General features: G+C 39.5%; 2 protein-coding genes across 2 annotated transcripts; one reads left to right on the top strand and one right to left on the bottom strand.

Annotated features, from left to right (window-relative positions):
- The first annotated feature begins 4436 nt into the window (after positions 1–4436).
- LOC143367612 (uncharacterized) lies at positions 4437–8302 on the top strand. Its single transcript, XM_076809597.1, has 2 exons — positions 4437–4556; positions 7908–8302. The coding sequence occupies exons 1-2, from the start codon at positions 4473–4475 to the stop codon at positions 8277–8279; spliced, it is 456 nt and encodes a 151-aa protein (XP_076665712.1). The 5' UTR covers positions 4437–4472; the 3' UTR covers positions 8280–8302.
- Positions 8303–14022: 5720 nt separating this feature from the next.
- On the bottom strand, positions 14023–15315 carry LOC143367979 (uncharacterized). Its single transcript, XM_076810272.1, is given in 1 exon segment — positions 14023–15315. A coding segment is annotated over 1 exon segment (1293 nt).
- Between the last annotated feature and the right edge of the window lie 380 nt (positions 15316–15695).

The raw sequence follows: 15695 nt of genomic DNA, 5'->3' as shown, positions 1-15695 counted from the left end.
AAAATTCCCGCTGTCCGACGCATGTTCACATGTAAAACAGGTATTTCAATGAACAAAACGCATCACTATTTTTATCAAGTACAAGGCCAGTTACATATTACTGACCGAAAGTATTGCATATTTTGCATTTGGACGCCGAAGGGGCTGAAATCTATAAAAGTAGAGAGAGATGATGCGTTTTGAAAAAGAGAAATGGAGCCAAAACTGGGTCAATTTTATTTAGAATGCATTCTACCGGAATTAATTGATAGTCGGCACAATAGATGCATGCCTATTCGGGAGCCTCAATTTATACTATTAGAGAGAGCGAGAGAAAAAGCGAAAAGCTCGAAAAAGCGAAAGAGGTCTCCCTCTGAAAATAGCGAAACTCCGATCTTATCGAACCGGCATCGCACCGCACTGTAAAGTGCAGGGCCACTGACTGTGTCAGTGGTCACAAGTGTCAGCAATTGCACTTTTCCTCGCGGATCCTCCGATCACGCGAGTCGATCGACGCCGCCATAACTTTCCCCAGAAAGTGACGAGGGAAATAATAAATTTGATCAATCCGGCGTCGCACCGCACTGTAAAGTGCAGGGCCACTGACTGTGTCAGTGGTCACAAGTGTCAGCAATCGCACTTTTCCTCGTGGATCGTCCGATCACGCGAGTCGATCGACGCCGCCGTAATTTTCCCCAGAAAGTGAAAAAGGAAATAATAAATTTAATTCACACTTTAATTTTTTCAGACACATTTTTAAGTTCACAGGAGCAGGCAGACAGACAGAAGACGGAGGCAAGGTAGCAAAAAGGGTATACGTCACACCCTTGTGCCGAGAAAATTTTTTTCTTTATAATTTTTAGCTCGAATAGTAATGATTGGATAAACAAACTGTAAACAGAAAAATGTGCCCTGACGGGCTTTACAACACTATATTTTTTAAAATTCAGTTTAATAACATTTAATTTTCCAATCTTTCTTAGCGTTTGGACAATAATTTTTCGCATTTTAGAGCGCTAAGTAGTCCCCTTATTGCATCCGAGTCCTCAATTGCACATTGATTATACAAAATATTACATCCTTCTACGTATAAATAAAAAATATTGATTCGCAAATTAGTATTGTTTCATTGACATGTTTCCGAACTTCACTACCCAACCTCTCTATCTTTCGTTATTGCTATCCTCCTTTTACGCTCAGCGAGGCTCTGACGCTAGACGCAGCTCTCGTGCCGTATTCCTTCAAGACTTTTCGATAGAAAGATATGTGGCAACAGCGCGGCAGAGACAGAGAGAACAGAAGATGTGGCAACTATGCGAAAAAAAATTCGTCTACCCAGAGTACCTGGAGATGTCACCTCTGTACAACTTCTTTTTATCGACCGCAGTAGTTTCATTAGGGTCCGTCTGTTTACAAGGGACGCTTCGATCGATTCGGACCATAACAAAAATGAGACGGCAGCCTTAACAGATTACTTCTCTGTCATGCATCATTTGGCTTCTGCCTAAAACCTTCCCGATGTGCCGTTCATTTCGCCTTCACATCCGCTATATATAGTACAATGGGTTTCTACCTATATTTTCCTGTAGGTATATCGATATAAAGCGCAGTGTAAAATCCTTTTGAATGAGAACATATTAAACCGCTGGATCACGCGCTTGGAGCGTTCTCCTGAAACGCGCGCCATATCCGCACGTTTGGAGTAGAGATCCCAGCGTAGAACGTGTATTGAAGATACACGTGTACACGTAGTAAAAATATCCGTGGCAACAAGATGTGGCATTTTCCTCCTCTACTAGCTAATCTCTTTATGTTCGACAGGCAATAGGGCCCTTTACACGGACGGTCTTGCGCGCGGTCCACACGCCGCGCGGCCCGCAAAGTACGTGAGGCCGGATCGTGGCGCTCCTTCGCGCGGGCCAGAAGGTCGTACCCGTCACTACTTAGAGATAGCGAGTTCGGGCTCCCATTTCTACGTCGACTCCACATGCTTTGTACACGATCCACCGCAGTGGTGTATTGTGTTCTACCTGTTCGATGTATATTATCGATCTGCGAAACGATCGACAAGACACGATCGCGATATACGTTCGCGAAAAGTATATAAATTCCTCGATATACCTGGCCTATAAAGGATATCATAAATGCTGTTACTGTAGGGTACACTGAAACATCTGTTTTTACGAAGCTAAATTTGGTTGACCTGAAGGTGCTATAAATTCTAGAAATGGTTTATGACTCAGTTATAACGAGTGTAAAATTTTACAAGGGTACATTAAAAAATGTCCAAATGTTTCCCCGGCAATGCGATGGCAAATGAAATTGCAGTTAACACATTCACTGTTGTGACGATCATAAATATTACTATCAACGGCAATAATTACCATGTCACTGCTTGTTTTAATATAAAAACTAATATTGATAGACAATAAATACATATAGGTATGCAAGTGATGTTATGTCTAAGATAAATGATGAAGAGATGTAATATGCAAGATGTTTTGAAGAAGGGGGTAGTCTGCTGATTGCTCGTGATGCAGGTCAAATTTTTCACCCACGCTCTTGCGTGGCGCGCAGCAAGAAAGCATCACAGTCCTGCCCGCGCGCCAGAAAGCACCACGCTCCTGCCCGCGCGCAAATCTCGAATCCAGAAGAGTTTTCATAAGAGACAGAAAAGGTAGTTAGAAAAGGAAAAAACGATACTTGGAACCAGGCTCGTTGCGCGCCTCAGGATTTCCGACAGTGCGGACGAGTCTGAGGCGCGCGACGAGCCTGGCAGCCGATCCTGGCAGCCAAGACTCCAAACGCAACGCCGTCGATAAGCCGTGCCTCGATGGGTTTCGAGGACTTCGACCCTCGAGACCAGGGGGGCCGTACCATGTTGCCCCCTAAGACGTGGCGAATAAAAAATTCTACATTTCGCACCGGATCTTGGCGAAAGTGACGTGGATCGTTTCCTTATGTTTTCCCGATGAAAATGGTCCAAAAAACGACACAAATCGGATTGTAATTAAGGAATCTTCATAATAAATTGATTTCCATAACTTCGTTAAAAATAGTCCGATTTACATGAAATTTGGTATAATTTTCATTTGAAAAACGTAAAGAATCCATCGGTATCACTTCCATATCGATACGATAAAGAACAAAGTATACAGTTTTTCTGAAACAGGTATGAATCCTTGGCCGATCGCAGCGAATCGAGGTCGGCGACCCACAGTCGAGGGTGAAATATTCATTACAACGTATTAAGAAATTCTTTACTCTTCGTCGTATCGATATGAAAGTAACACTAATGGATTCCTGGCGTTCTCCCAATTAAAATGATCACAAATATCATGCAAATCGGACTACTTTTACACAAACAATACAAATTATAAAAGGAGTAGGCATTCCGTGGTCCGAACGATGACCAGAACGAGCAAAGAACCTAATAAAAAGAAAATAAATATAAGGAAAGTAATCGTAATAAACGTACTAATACTAATGGATTCTGCCTTTTCTCCGTGCATTCACTTAAAACGTAAGCATTGGTTCCTCCCTCCATAGGTCAAATTCCTAGCGGGGGTGGTTATGGCAAAATGTAATTGGTGAAGGCGTGACAAAAGTATATTGCTCCAACGGCGGGTTCCACCGGTGACCATTCTAATTGCCCTACTCCTGGGACTCTCCGCAATGCCGTCACTGATGGGCTTCAGCCCACGACGTCTTTATTGCTGGACTAAACGTTGAGAATCACAGGACAATGGTCAAATAAGGAAATACCTCGCTAAGCTTGCACATCTGGTAACGAAACATAAACTAAAGACGTATTTACAACTCCTGATTTTTATAACACGACCGCCGTTTGGGCAGAAGGACGAAAGCGTTTTGCATTTCCTCCTGGGCTCAAATCAGCCCCTTTTGTCACGCCTTAACCAATTACATTTTGCCATGACCACCCCCGCTAGGAATTTGACCTATGGAGGGAGGAACCAATGCTTACGTTTTAAGAGAATGCACGGAGAAAAGTCAGAATCAAACGAAAAGTCAAAGTGTCAATACGTTCGTATAGTTCTGTTACGTCAGTGATTTGCTTGGTGATTACTGATAAAATTAGGATGGAAGATACAAAGTGGAGTAAGAAGGCAGTAACAGGATTAATTACCTTATACAAAACAATGCCTTCTCTATGGAAAGTGAGGAGTAAGGAGTATAAAAATCGCAATTTAAGAAACGATTGTTACGAAAAATTAATAACATATTGCAAAACGATATTCCCCAATGCGGACAGAGAGTTCGTAAGTAAAAAAATTCAATCTTTGCGTGGGACATATCGCAAAGAATTTCGAAAAGTAGTGGCATCTACACGATCTGGGAACGGGGCCGAAGATGTACACGTGCCATCACTTTGGTACTACGATTTGCTACACTTTACAAAAGATCAGGACATCCCAACGGCGAGTGTCACGAATATCGAGGAGGAGACATCTCTCCCCGACGAGCCGGAAGCGATGCGGGACGAACCCGAAGAAATTGAATGTCAATCTATCGACGTACAGGACATGGACGACACCGAGACGCAGCCTAGCAATCAAGTAAGTTTATTTATGACCTCATTTATTTTATTAATACACTCCTCAAAAAATTCGGTATAGCTGGAACCACGGACGAGTTTCTAATTTGTAAAAAATTAATTCTACACAAGGAAAACAAGCTAAATGTCTAGCAGAAATCGAACATTTTTTTAAAATGCTGTCACTGCAAACTTTTATTCTTAGGGAGCCTCTGTGGCTCCAACTACGTGGAAATATCATTTCAATGTAGTACTGAAGGTAAACAAGAAACTGAATATAATTTTACAATGGACACAGACAGTAAAAAGGAAACATATGGTTGTATTTTTGTGAAATTTTAGTTTATTAGGGTGACTAAGTATGTGGGTATTACAATTGCACAGAGATGTGCAGAATTACAATTGAATTACTTCATGAATTATGATTACAAAATAATTCAATTAAATCGTATTCAAACAATAATAATATTAACGCATGCGCAGATCGACTTAATATACAAGGAGTTCAAAAAGTAATGATCACTGGTTGGGGGGGGGGGGGGAATTCGTTAAAAAAAATTGCTACAAAATTGTTTATAACATTGAAAATGATGATTCCACGATTCGATTATATAGCGTTGCACGTATAGGCATGGGCCCACCCACTACTCTGCCGTTTTGGTAGTATGTACTCGAATGCTGGGGTCTGGCACAGTGGCCCGAACTAGGTCAACCACCTTGCACTACCTTCTGTCCCTTTAAACGTCGGATTGTGTTTGTTTACGTTTAGGGGTGCGCAGTGGACCAGGCCCCACCATTTGGGTAGATGCTGCCAAAGCGGCAGAGTAGTGGTAGGTCCATGCCTATACGTGCAATATACAATGGAATCGTTGAAACATCATTTTCAAAGTTATAAACAATTTTGTAGCACGTTTGTCTTAACAAATCTCCACTTGTCCAGAGGTGCACATTCGCCCCCAAACCATGTGTTACCCGCAAACCCGTTCACCATGTGTTATTTTAATTTTAATAAGTCATAATATATGATACATATAAATAATACAAATAATATATGATAGGTAACCTTCATGTTTTTTGACGGCCCTCCCATAAGTCACAGTGAATCTATGTGCCCCTTGGTCTTAATAAGTCTGTGCATCCCTGTTATACGGTGTACGCAAATGATTATTATTAACATATATATTAATACTATTCAACACATTAAATTAGTTTGTACAACAAATGAGAGAAAGGTAAATAAAAGAAAGGGCATATCGCTAACCGAAGTTTGTTACACGAGTACATATCATAGTCATATACACATGAAAGATAAATATAAATATTTATCGCAATTCCTCAGATGATTACAGTAATTAACAATTCAATTAATTGAAAAGTTTGAATTCAAATGTGGAATGTAATTCAATTACGGCGTTATTTCATTGTCATATAATTAAATTACACTCGAAGACTTTTTTAAATAAACGGTTGTGGATTCGAAAGTATATATTTTAAAGTTCTTGTATTTTTTTGCAATGCAATATATAAATAAATAATGGAATTATAGACGATCTCCCGGTAGCTTTTTTTTATTTAAGCACTTTATGGTGACCGTGACTGTAGCTTTGACCTGGTTCGAACAAATTTAGTTAGTATATTAAATTATCAAGTGCTTAATCGGTCATTATCCCGAAAAATGAATCTAAAATAAAATGGCGACTGTTCATGCCGGGAGATCGTCTATAATTTCATTATTTATAAGGCAGGACCCCTTAAGGGGGTACACCCGTTTGAACCCTCGGGAAATGTGTGTATTTTGTGGATTTTTTTACAATTCAACGGCTTGATACAGATTTTCCGTTTTTTTACTATCTTTACATAGTATTAGGAACTACTCAAAAAAAAAGTTTTTGTTAAAAAACTATTGTTTTTCGGAAGTTATGGATACGTATCCGAAAGTCTCTCCATTTTGGACGGCTAATCGATGGCCCTAAAAACTCGCACTACGTTCAACCAATTCACTTCCAATTTTGCATGCAGAATCATAATAACATTCCACATCGTACAACGAAGGCATTTTTTATTCCGAGTCCCCGTTTATTATTTATAAAGAAAAAAGTTGGATTTTTCTCTTAGAAAAATCTAACTTTACCTTTGATCTCTCACCATTTCTTTATTTTTCAAAATTTTCAAAATCGACTTCGTTGGACGGTAGCTATTGAAATACTTTATAAATTTTTTTTATTGTTTTTGATTTCACACACGACATACAGCTGTTTTCAGGGCCACCGATTAGCCCCCTAAAATGGAAAGACTTTCGGAGGTGTATGCATAACTTGCCAAAAATAATAGTTTCTTAACTGAAACTTTTTTTATGAGTAGTTCATAATACTATGTAAAGATAGTAAAAAATGGCAAATGTGCATTAAACCGTTGACTTGTAAAAAAATCCACAAAATGTATACATTTTCCGAGGGTTCAAACGGATATACCCCCTTCATACATCAAACACTCACGCTCTATACGCATTCAGCATATCTTCCTGCCACGGAACACTTCCTTCTCCTACAAAATACTCTTTATAACGGTCCCTATTTTGCTTGGCAGAGTTATTTAAATTCCCACGATTAAGGGGTTCCAAATTATCCATCTGCACTACATCGTTTTGATAATTCCCCTCCTGCCTACTCCTGTTGTTCGTTATATATGCTGCACTCCGTCTCCGTAAGAAATTATGGAGAACGCAGGTAGCCAATACAACATATGATATATTTTCCACCTTCATATTAATTGCTGTATTCAATACTCGAAATCGCGAGGCTAATATGCCAAATGTATTTTCCACTACGTTCCTAGCTCGGGATAATCTATAATTAAATATTCTTTTATCATGATCCAATTCCCTTTGAGCATAAGGCTTTAAGAAGTTATTAGTTAAAGGAAACGCTTCATCGCCTACAAAGACGAAGTTTAAATTGTTCATTGTTTCATTATTCTCCGGCAAATTTAACTGCCCGTTATTTAAACGCCTCATAAATTCAGTGTGTTCGAGAACACCACCATCTGATACCCTTCCATTTTTGCCGACATCGACAAAAATAAACTCGTAATTTGAATCGACTAACGCCATTAGTACGATGCTGTAATAATTTTTATAATTGTAATACAAGGCCCCGGAATCCGGTGGTGGAACAATTCTGATGTGTTTTCCATCCATAGCACCTCCGCAGTTGGCGAAATCCCATTTGTCATGAAACCCTTCGGCTATTTTTTTCCACTCGTCCTTGTTATGCGGGAACTATGACAAAACAAAAAACAATACAAAAATAAACAAAATTTAATTTCCTTGTTATTTCTTATGTTATTAAATTATATGTGTTTTTTTTGTACGAAGGACGAAGAAGTGGAATCGCAACCGGGTCCAAGCAGCCATAAACGGCCGGCTGGCCAAATTTCTCGCTGCGGCAAAAAAAAAAGAAGCGATGATGCCGTCATGAAAGTTTTAGAAACTTGCGCTGTCGCGCTGAAGAATCCCACTATCAGCCGGATAGAAATATCCGAGTATGAAGCTACGGGAATAAAAATTGCCAAGCAATTACAAAGGATGGACCCGGAGCAGGCAATTTATGCCGACAATATCATAGCAACTGCGTTGAGAAGAGGGTTGTTAAAAACACTAAAACCCCACACAGATGTCTGCGATAACGAATGTAGGCTCTATGCTGGGCCGAGCCGGGAACACCCGAACGAACGTCAGCAACAGTAATTGTAATGATATACAGTGGGGGACAAAATTATGTGGACACCCTTTAAAATCGTATAACTTGTTCAAAATTGGTCCAAACGACTTGAGTTTTTTTTAGAAGCTAGATGGATTAGTTTGCTAAGTAACGTGTTTCGTCGTTTTGAAAAATGTTGCGATTGGTCGGAATTGCAAAAAAAAAATAGGAAAGATCATTTTCAAAACGACGAAACTCGTCACTTAGCAAATTAATCTAGTTTCTCAAAAAAAATCAAGTCGTTCGGACCAATTTTAAACAAGTTATACGTTTTTAAAGGGTGTCCACATAATTTTGTCCCCCACTGTAATAGGAATTATAATAATAATAATATGAGTTTTATAAATACGAGCGCGAATTATCATTTCATTAATAAATTATTACCCTTACCTTTAAGAACTCTGTCCTTAGTGCATAATACAGTGCTTTGCATGTCTCAGGAATTATTTTGCATAACGCTGGAGCTGATATTCCTGTCGTAAATTTCAAATCTTCATAGGAACGCCCAGTTGCCAAAAATCTCAATGTAGCGATAAGGCGTTGTTCTGCGGGGATACTTTTTCTCATAATGGTGTCCATTTTCTTGATTCGGTTTTGAACTAAACCCAGTAGATCATCAAACGCCTTACAATCCATCCTCAAGTAATTCCGATAATCGACCGGATAATTTTCTCGCAGTTCTCGAAGAAGAGGCTGATCATTGCAGTCTCCGCGGTATTTTTTCACCCAAACCTGGCGGTTTCTTCTTCTGCTTCTTCTTCGGTCTGCTACTGTTAACTGGACAACAGCAGCAGCAACAACAACAACAGCCAAGTTCCGGTCATTGTTTACCGCAAACATGACAAAACTTTTGATGCACTTTTTTAAACCGCGTTCTTCACACAGGCTTGCACTTGAAGTGGTTTGGTGTAACGATAATAACCACAATTCAAGGAAGTTAAACCAGAAATAACAATTAACAATAACAATTAACAGTAACAATTAAAAATAACAATTAAAAGTCACAATTAACAGAAACAATTAACAATACCAAGTAACGGTAATAATTAATGGTAACAACTAAAAGTAACAATTAACAGAAGTAATTAAAAGTAACAATTAACAGTAATAAATTAACAGTAAATATGGAAAAACAGTAAAAATGCGTGCGCGGTACGTGTTGTCTGATAACCGGTTCGAGACGGTTAGAGATAGTGAATAAAAAAAGATAGAAGAAAGATGAAGTAGGAAAAAGCAGAAAAAACATAGAGAGGGTGAAAAGAAAGCTGTCCCCCGGTTCGCAAAGGCCTGGTCGCCAAATGTTCCTGACGCTGACCAGGCCTGTGCGAACCCTTGATTCCAGGTAGATGGAAGCAGAAACGGAAGGAACGGGTAGGTAGTTATAAAGGAGTAAAAGTGAAAGTTAGAAATAGCTGAAGAGACAGAAAAAATAAATATGGCAAAGACGTAGATTAGTATGAAAGTTGTACTTTTGTGTATCCATCACTCTATTCGGATAGCTAATGGACGAAGTTTGTAACCATGCAAACAAATATGTGGTGTTTATACTCGAGCGATAAGGGATCCGTTTGTAATTTGAAGGAAGGACGGCGCAGGCGGGACCCCGCGTGCGCAAACGTACTGGCGTTTCTGGCGATATCAGGTGTTTCTGAAAATATACTAGCAGTGGCTTGCTGTTGTCGAGGTCAAGAACCGTTTACGGAAACCAAACGCTGCGCAAATAATTTTTTACCCTTTCTTAAGGAGTCACTCTACCTTGACGGCCTGAACAGGAGCGCGAGATTTGGGATTATTTTCAGAGAAACCCACAAATTATATTAATTGAAAACTTTATGCCTATATTTGTACATATTTGGCAGCATTTAAAAAAAATTTAAGCAGAGGCTTGGCTGTTTTTTCCTTTTCGTATAATATTTAAATAGGTACAAAAATTAGTCCATTAGTACGTTTATTACGATTACTTTCCTTATATTTATTTTCTTTTTTATTAGGTTCTTTGCTCGTTCTGGTCATCGTTCGGACCACGGAATGCCTACTCCTTTTATAATTTGTATTGTTTGTGTAAAAGTAGTCCGATTTGCATGATATTTGTGATCATTTTAATTGGGAGAACGCCAGGAATCCATTAGTGTTGCTTTCATATCGATACGACGAAGAGTAAAGAATTTCTCAATACGCTGTAATGAATATTTCACCCTCGACTGTGGGTCGCCGACCTTGATTCGCTGCGGTCGGCCAAGGATTCATACCTGTTTCAGAAAAACTGTATACTTTATTCTTTATCGTATCGATATGGAGGTGATACCGATGGATTCTTTACGTTTCTCAAATGAAAATTATACCAAATTTCATGTAAATCGGACTATTTTTAACGAAGTTATGGAAATCAATTTATTATGAAGATTCCTTAATTACAATCCGATTTGTGTCGTTTTTTGGACCATTTTCATCAGGAAAACATAAGGAAACGATTCACGTCACTTTCGCCAAGATCCGGTGCGAAATGTAGAATTTTTTATTCGCCACGTCTTAGGGGGCAACATGGTACGGCCCCCCTGGTCTCGAGGGTCGAAGTCCTCGAAACCCATCGAGGCACGGCTTATCGACGGCGTTGCGTTTGGAGTCTTGGCTGCCAGGATCGGCTGCCAGGCTCGTCGCGCGCCTCAGACTCGTCCGCACTGTCGGAAATCCTGAGGCGCGCAACGAGCCTGGTTCCAAGTATCGTTTTTCCTTTTCTAACTACCTTTTCTGTCTCTTATGAAAACTCTTCTGGATTCGAGATTTGCGCGCGGGCAGGAGCGTGGTGCTTTCTGGCGCGCGGGCAGGACTGTGATGCTTTCTTGCTGCGCGCCACGCAAGAGCGTGGGTGAAAAATTTGACCTGCATCACGAGCAATCAGCAGACTACCCCCTTCTTCAAAACATCTTGCATATTACATCTCTTCATCATTTATCTTAGACATAACATCACTTGCATACCTATATGTATTTATTGTCTATCAATATTAGTTTTTATATTAAAACAAGCAGTGACATGGTAATTATTGCCGTTGATAGTAATATTTATGATCGTCACAACAGTGAATGTGTTAACTGCAATTTCATTTGCCATCGCATTGCCGGGGAAACATTTGGACATTTTTTAATGTACCCTTGTAAAATTTTACACTCGTTATAACTGAGTCATAAACCATTTCTAGAATTTATAGCACCTTCAGGTCAACCAAATTTAGCTTCGTAAAAACAGATGTTTCAGTGTACCCTACAGTAACAGCATTTATGATATCCTTTATAGGCCAGGTATATCGAGGAATTTGTATACTTTTCGCGAACGTATATCGCGATCGTGTCTTGTCGATCGTTTCGCAGATCGATAATATACATCGAACAGGTAGAACACAATACACCACTGCGGTGGATCGTGTACAAAGCATGTGGAGTCGACGTAGAAATGGGAGCCCGAACTCGCTATCTCTAAGTAGTGACGGGTACGACCTTCTGGCCCGCGCGAAGGAGCGCCACGATCCGGCCTCACGTACTTTGCGGGCCGGACCGCGCGCAAGGCCGTCCGTGTAAAGGGCCCTAATAAACCTTCGGTATAGTATAAATAAATTATAATGATGTTCAGAGCGCTGGCCGTGATGAAAATTAATCTTGTGGTCCCCGCGATGACCAAAAGAAGATGTCCTCATTATTAGGTAGCGGAGAGGGAACATCAGTTTTTATTTATTAAAACGCCGTATCCATCGCGTTTGCGATTACTCCGCGTTCGTGTTTACCCCCACTCGCCCCTAACGTAACTCTGTCTTTCAATATTTTCTACAGCTGTGTACGCGTTTCGGTTTATACCATCTATTGTTTAATATTTTCCAGCATTCCAATATTTTCGACACCTCATTCAAGAATTATTACCTACGACAATTAATCTTAAACTCGTCATAATATTATCATAACCTAAAAACAATGACTAAAGAAACCCATATTAATTAACTCGGGTAAGTAACAAAGAATTTAATACAAATTTATTAGAAATAAAATGTTTTTATTGCCCCAAAATATTACCTTATTGATTTCTTTTCATTAACTGATAAAAATAGTTAAATTAAATAAATATTCAATAATTGTGACTGGGACACGCTATTAGTTTCATTTACTTACTAGGCCATATGAACAGTTTCATGTTTTAATTAATTTAAAAGTTTTCCTTTAACAAATTTAGATTCTTGTTACGTTATTTGAAAGTATAAATTTTACGCTTTCGAATAATTACATTTAGTTAGAATTTTATACTATTTAAATATAAAACAAATTGCAATTATCTCAACTGCTTTCTTAACTGTTTCACCACTGGGCCATTTACCTTACCGAAGCACCGAACAACGGGGTCGTAAACCCGCACCATCGGCAGACACCCACGAATTCGGCGCGGCCAAGTTAATCCTCGACTTTGCATATTTATTACTTTTACCGGCACGCATCATTGTACCAAGGAGTGTCTGATATTGAAATAAACTAAACAGTTTTGTCACTTTCTGAACAAAAACGACACGTTCTGCAGTCACGTCGTCAGAGGAGACTACTCACATGTACACGTGGACACTATGTCATAGGACCTTTTATGTTCCATTGGACTTCCCCTACCACTCCCTTAAATATTGCTACGTATACCGTTTACACCCTGTATAATATTTCCAATTTCCAATTTTTCACATACACGTCACGTTCAAAAGTGTGGCGCGCCATAACTGACGGAAATATTCATGGTGGAGAATACTTGTTACCTAATTGCTATATTGGTGGCATCTTTCGCACGTGCATTAGGGCAAAAGCGTGCTTAGAGCCAAGCGAAAATTCGATGATTTATTACTTTTCCAAGAATGGTTCGACAACATCTGTTTGCCAGATTTCTAAGGGGCAATGAAAAGCATCGGGTGGTGGTACGTACGATGTCTTCGGACCTGCACATACCGTTGTCTACTGCCGACTCACGGGACAGTACAAGCTATAAACCGCGACCCTAGCGAGACGCTCCGGCCGATCAGCCTGCTTAGTAGAGGAGGTAATTACAGATGGTTATTATGGTTGCCCGGTACAAATTTTTCGGATCCTCTGTTTTACCACATACAGCTTAAGGGGAGGTTCTGGTCTAAATGTCGATTTTTTTTTTATTTCATTTTTCGAATGTTCAACCTTTTAGGAAAACGTGTTTAAAAGGATTTGTTGAAATTCGTAAAATTCACGAAGTTATAGGCATTTGAGTAGCGGCAAATGCATGGGTCACGACCGGCCACTCGGCGCTCACGTAAAACTTCAAACGCGTTTTTCTCGAGACAGTGTTCTCAAAACGGTGGGACCTGTATCTTCAAAAGTTATTATCCGATTTGACTGAAACTTTTTTTATTTTGAAGAATATACTTCTGGCTAGGGGGGGGGTTAAAAAAAATTACAAAAAGTTGAAAATTTATAATTTTTAAAGGCGTTGAAATGACGGAAAATACAGTGAAAAGTGATTTCAAGCTTGAAGTGTTGTTATTCTGTCAAAAATGTAATTTTTGTAATTTTTTTTAGTTCCCCCTAGAAAAAAGAATAATCTTCAAAATAAAAAAGGTTTCAGTCGAATCGGATAATAACTTTTGGAGATACAGGTCCCACCGATTTTGAGAACACAGTTTCGGGAAAAAAGCGTTTAAAGTTTTACGTGAAGAAAATAATACAATTTTTTTATTTACCGCTAATCCGCTATTCCGGGACCATACAATAATCCTTCCGTCTCTTCAAAAAGCTGCTGTTGATATTCTGTAGTATCTTTTTTTGCAATTTTGGCCTTTTTATATAAAAGTGAATCTTGGTGTTCAGCGGCGGCTACGCGCCGACGGTCGGCGTCCTCCGCAAACATTTTAGCACGTGGTCCTACATGTAGTCCTAGCACGTTCATTAATTTCAATAATGGTGCATAACCATTATTGAACGTACAAACAGCCAAATATGTTGCTATTTCCACTGCTTGAGCTCCACAATGGAGATGCTTCGGAGCCAAAGTCCACACACATGCGTTGAAGCTTTCGTTGTTGTTTTACGTATTGCCTCCAGTGCAACGTTGTAATAAATTGCTCGAAGATAGATCCTCGTAAACAGGTCGTATAGCTTTCAGAACCATGTCATTGAGGGGCGGGGGATGTTGAAATGAGTCCAGTTCACCCACTGCTGCAGCACGTTGCCACTTACACCAACTTTTCTGACCTTTTAGACAATATTCATGATGTGGATTGGCATCCGTTGAAGACATATGATAATATGTTGCCCACACTGCTTGCTTCATGTCTTCAGCAGAATTAGGATTTCTCCTAATAGCCAGGCCATAATACTGGGTCAATTTATTTATCATTATATTTGTCAATTTGCCTATACCTTTTCCTCCGATACCTGCATGGGCTTTCTTGACGGCTCGTAGTCGAGTCCCCATCCTCTTTTGTACATGCCCCACACATTCCTTCTTGGTAACGATGACATCTTCGTACGGGTTTTTATCCACAATGGCTTTGAAAGTCTTTGTGTCCCCATCGCCGATATAATTAGTATATTTGACACCGTGCAGTTCCTCAGAACGAAGAAACATTTCTAATACAGCGTCAACTTCCATTTTACCTGTACTACCTATGTGGTTAGCTGTGCAGTCTTCAGCGTGGGACTTTTTCCATTCATCATATTCGGGTGTATCTTCCGTATTTTTCCAGTTGGCACAAGATTGGCAAAACGCAGATTTTATAACAACGTCCACAACTTTATTGCTGTATTTTCCCACTAATGATGCCACTCCAAATAATGAAGAAAACCCTCGCTTCTTCCACGATCCATCTCCCGACACACTCAAGTGCAATGGCTCGTTTCCTTCTTCTGTGTTTCTTCTAATTTCTTCTTTACATGCTTCGTCTCGTACTAGTTCGAACACACTTTTTGCACCACAATGTAAAGTCTGAAGCACAGCATAATACGCGGCGTTCGTAAGACCGTGACAAATGTCCATCATGGAACAAAATAAATTCAATCTTTGCAACCCTACTCCTAATAACCTCATTACGAACACAATACGACGATTTATTTCGTAGGCTTTATTTACGAGAGGACTGGACTCAATGTTCTTTGTACCACAATGACATTCAATATTTAATCTGAACCCTAATCCACCGTCATGACTACGTAAAAATTGCACATCACTTTTGCAAGTTTTACATTGCAAATGCTGAGATATGAATGTAAATACAGATATAAAATTTATGATCACGTAGCCATGGGAAAGATCAACAAGTATGTCATCATACATTGAATCCTTCAACTTCTCACTCGACGTACTTGCGAGCAATGTATGCTGTTCCGTATACTGATTACCGTGAAATTTCCTTTTCC

The sequence above is a fragment of the Andrena cerasifolii genome, chromosome 4 (assembly GCF_050908995.1).
Source record: "Andrena cerasifolii isolate SP2316 chromosome 4, iyAndCera1_principal, whole genome shotgun sequence".
Classification (NCBI taxonomy): Eukaryota; Metazoa; Arthropoda; class Insecta; order Hymenoptera; family Andrenidae; genus Andrena; species Andrena cerasifolii.
This window is presented reverse-complemented; position numbering and strand designations above follow the sequence as displayed.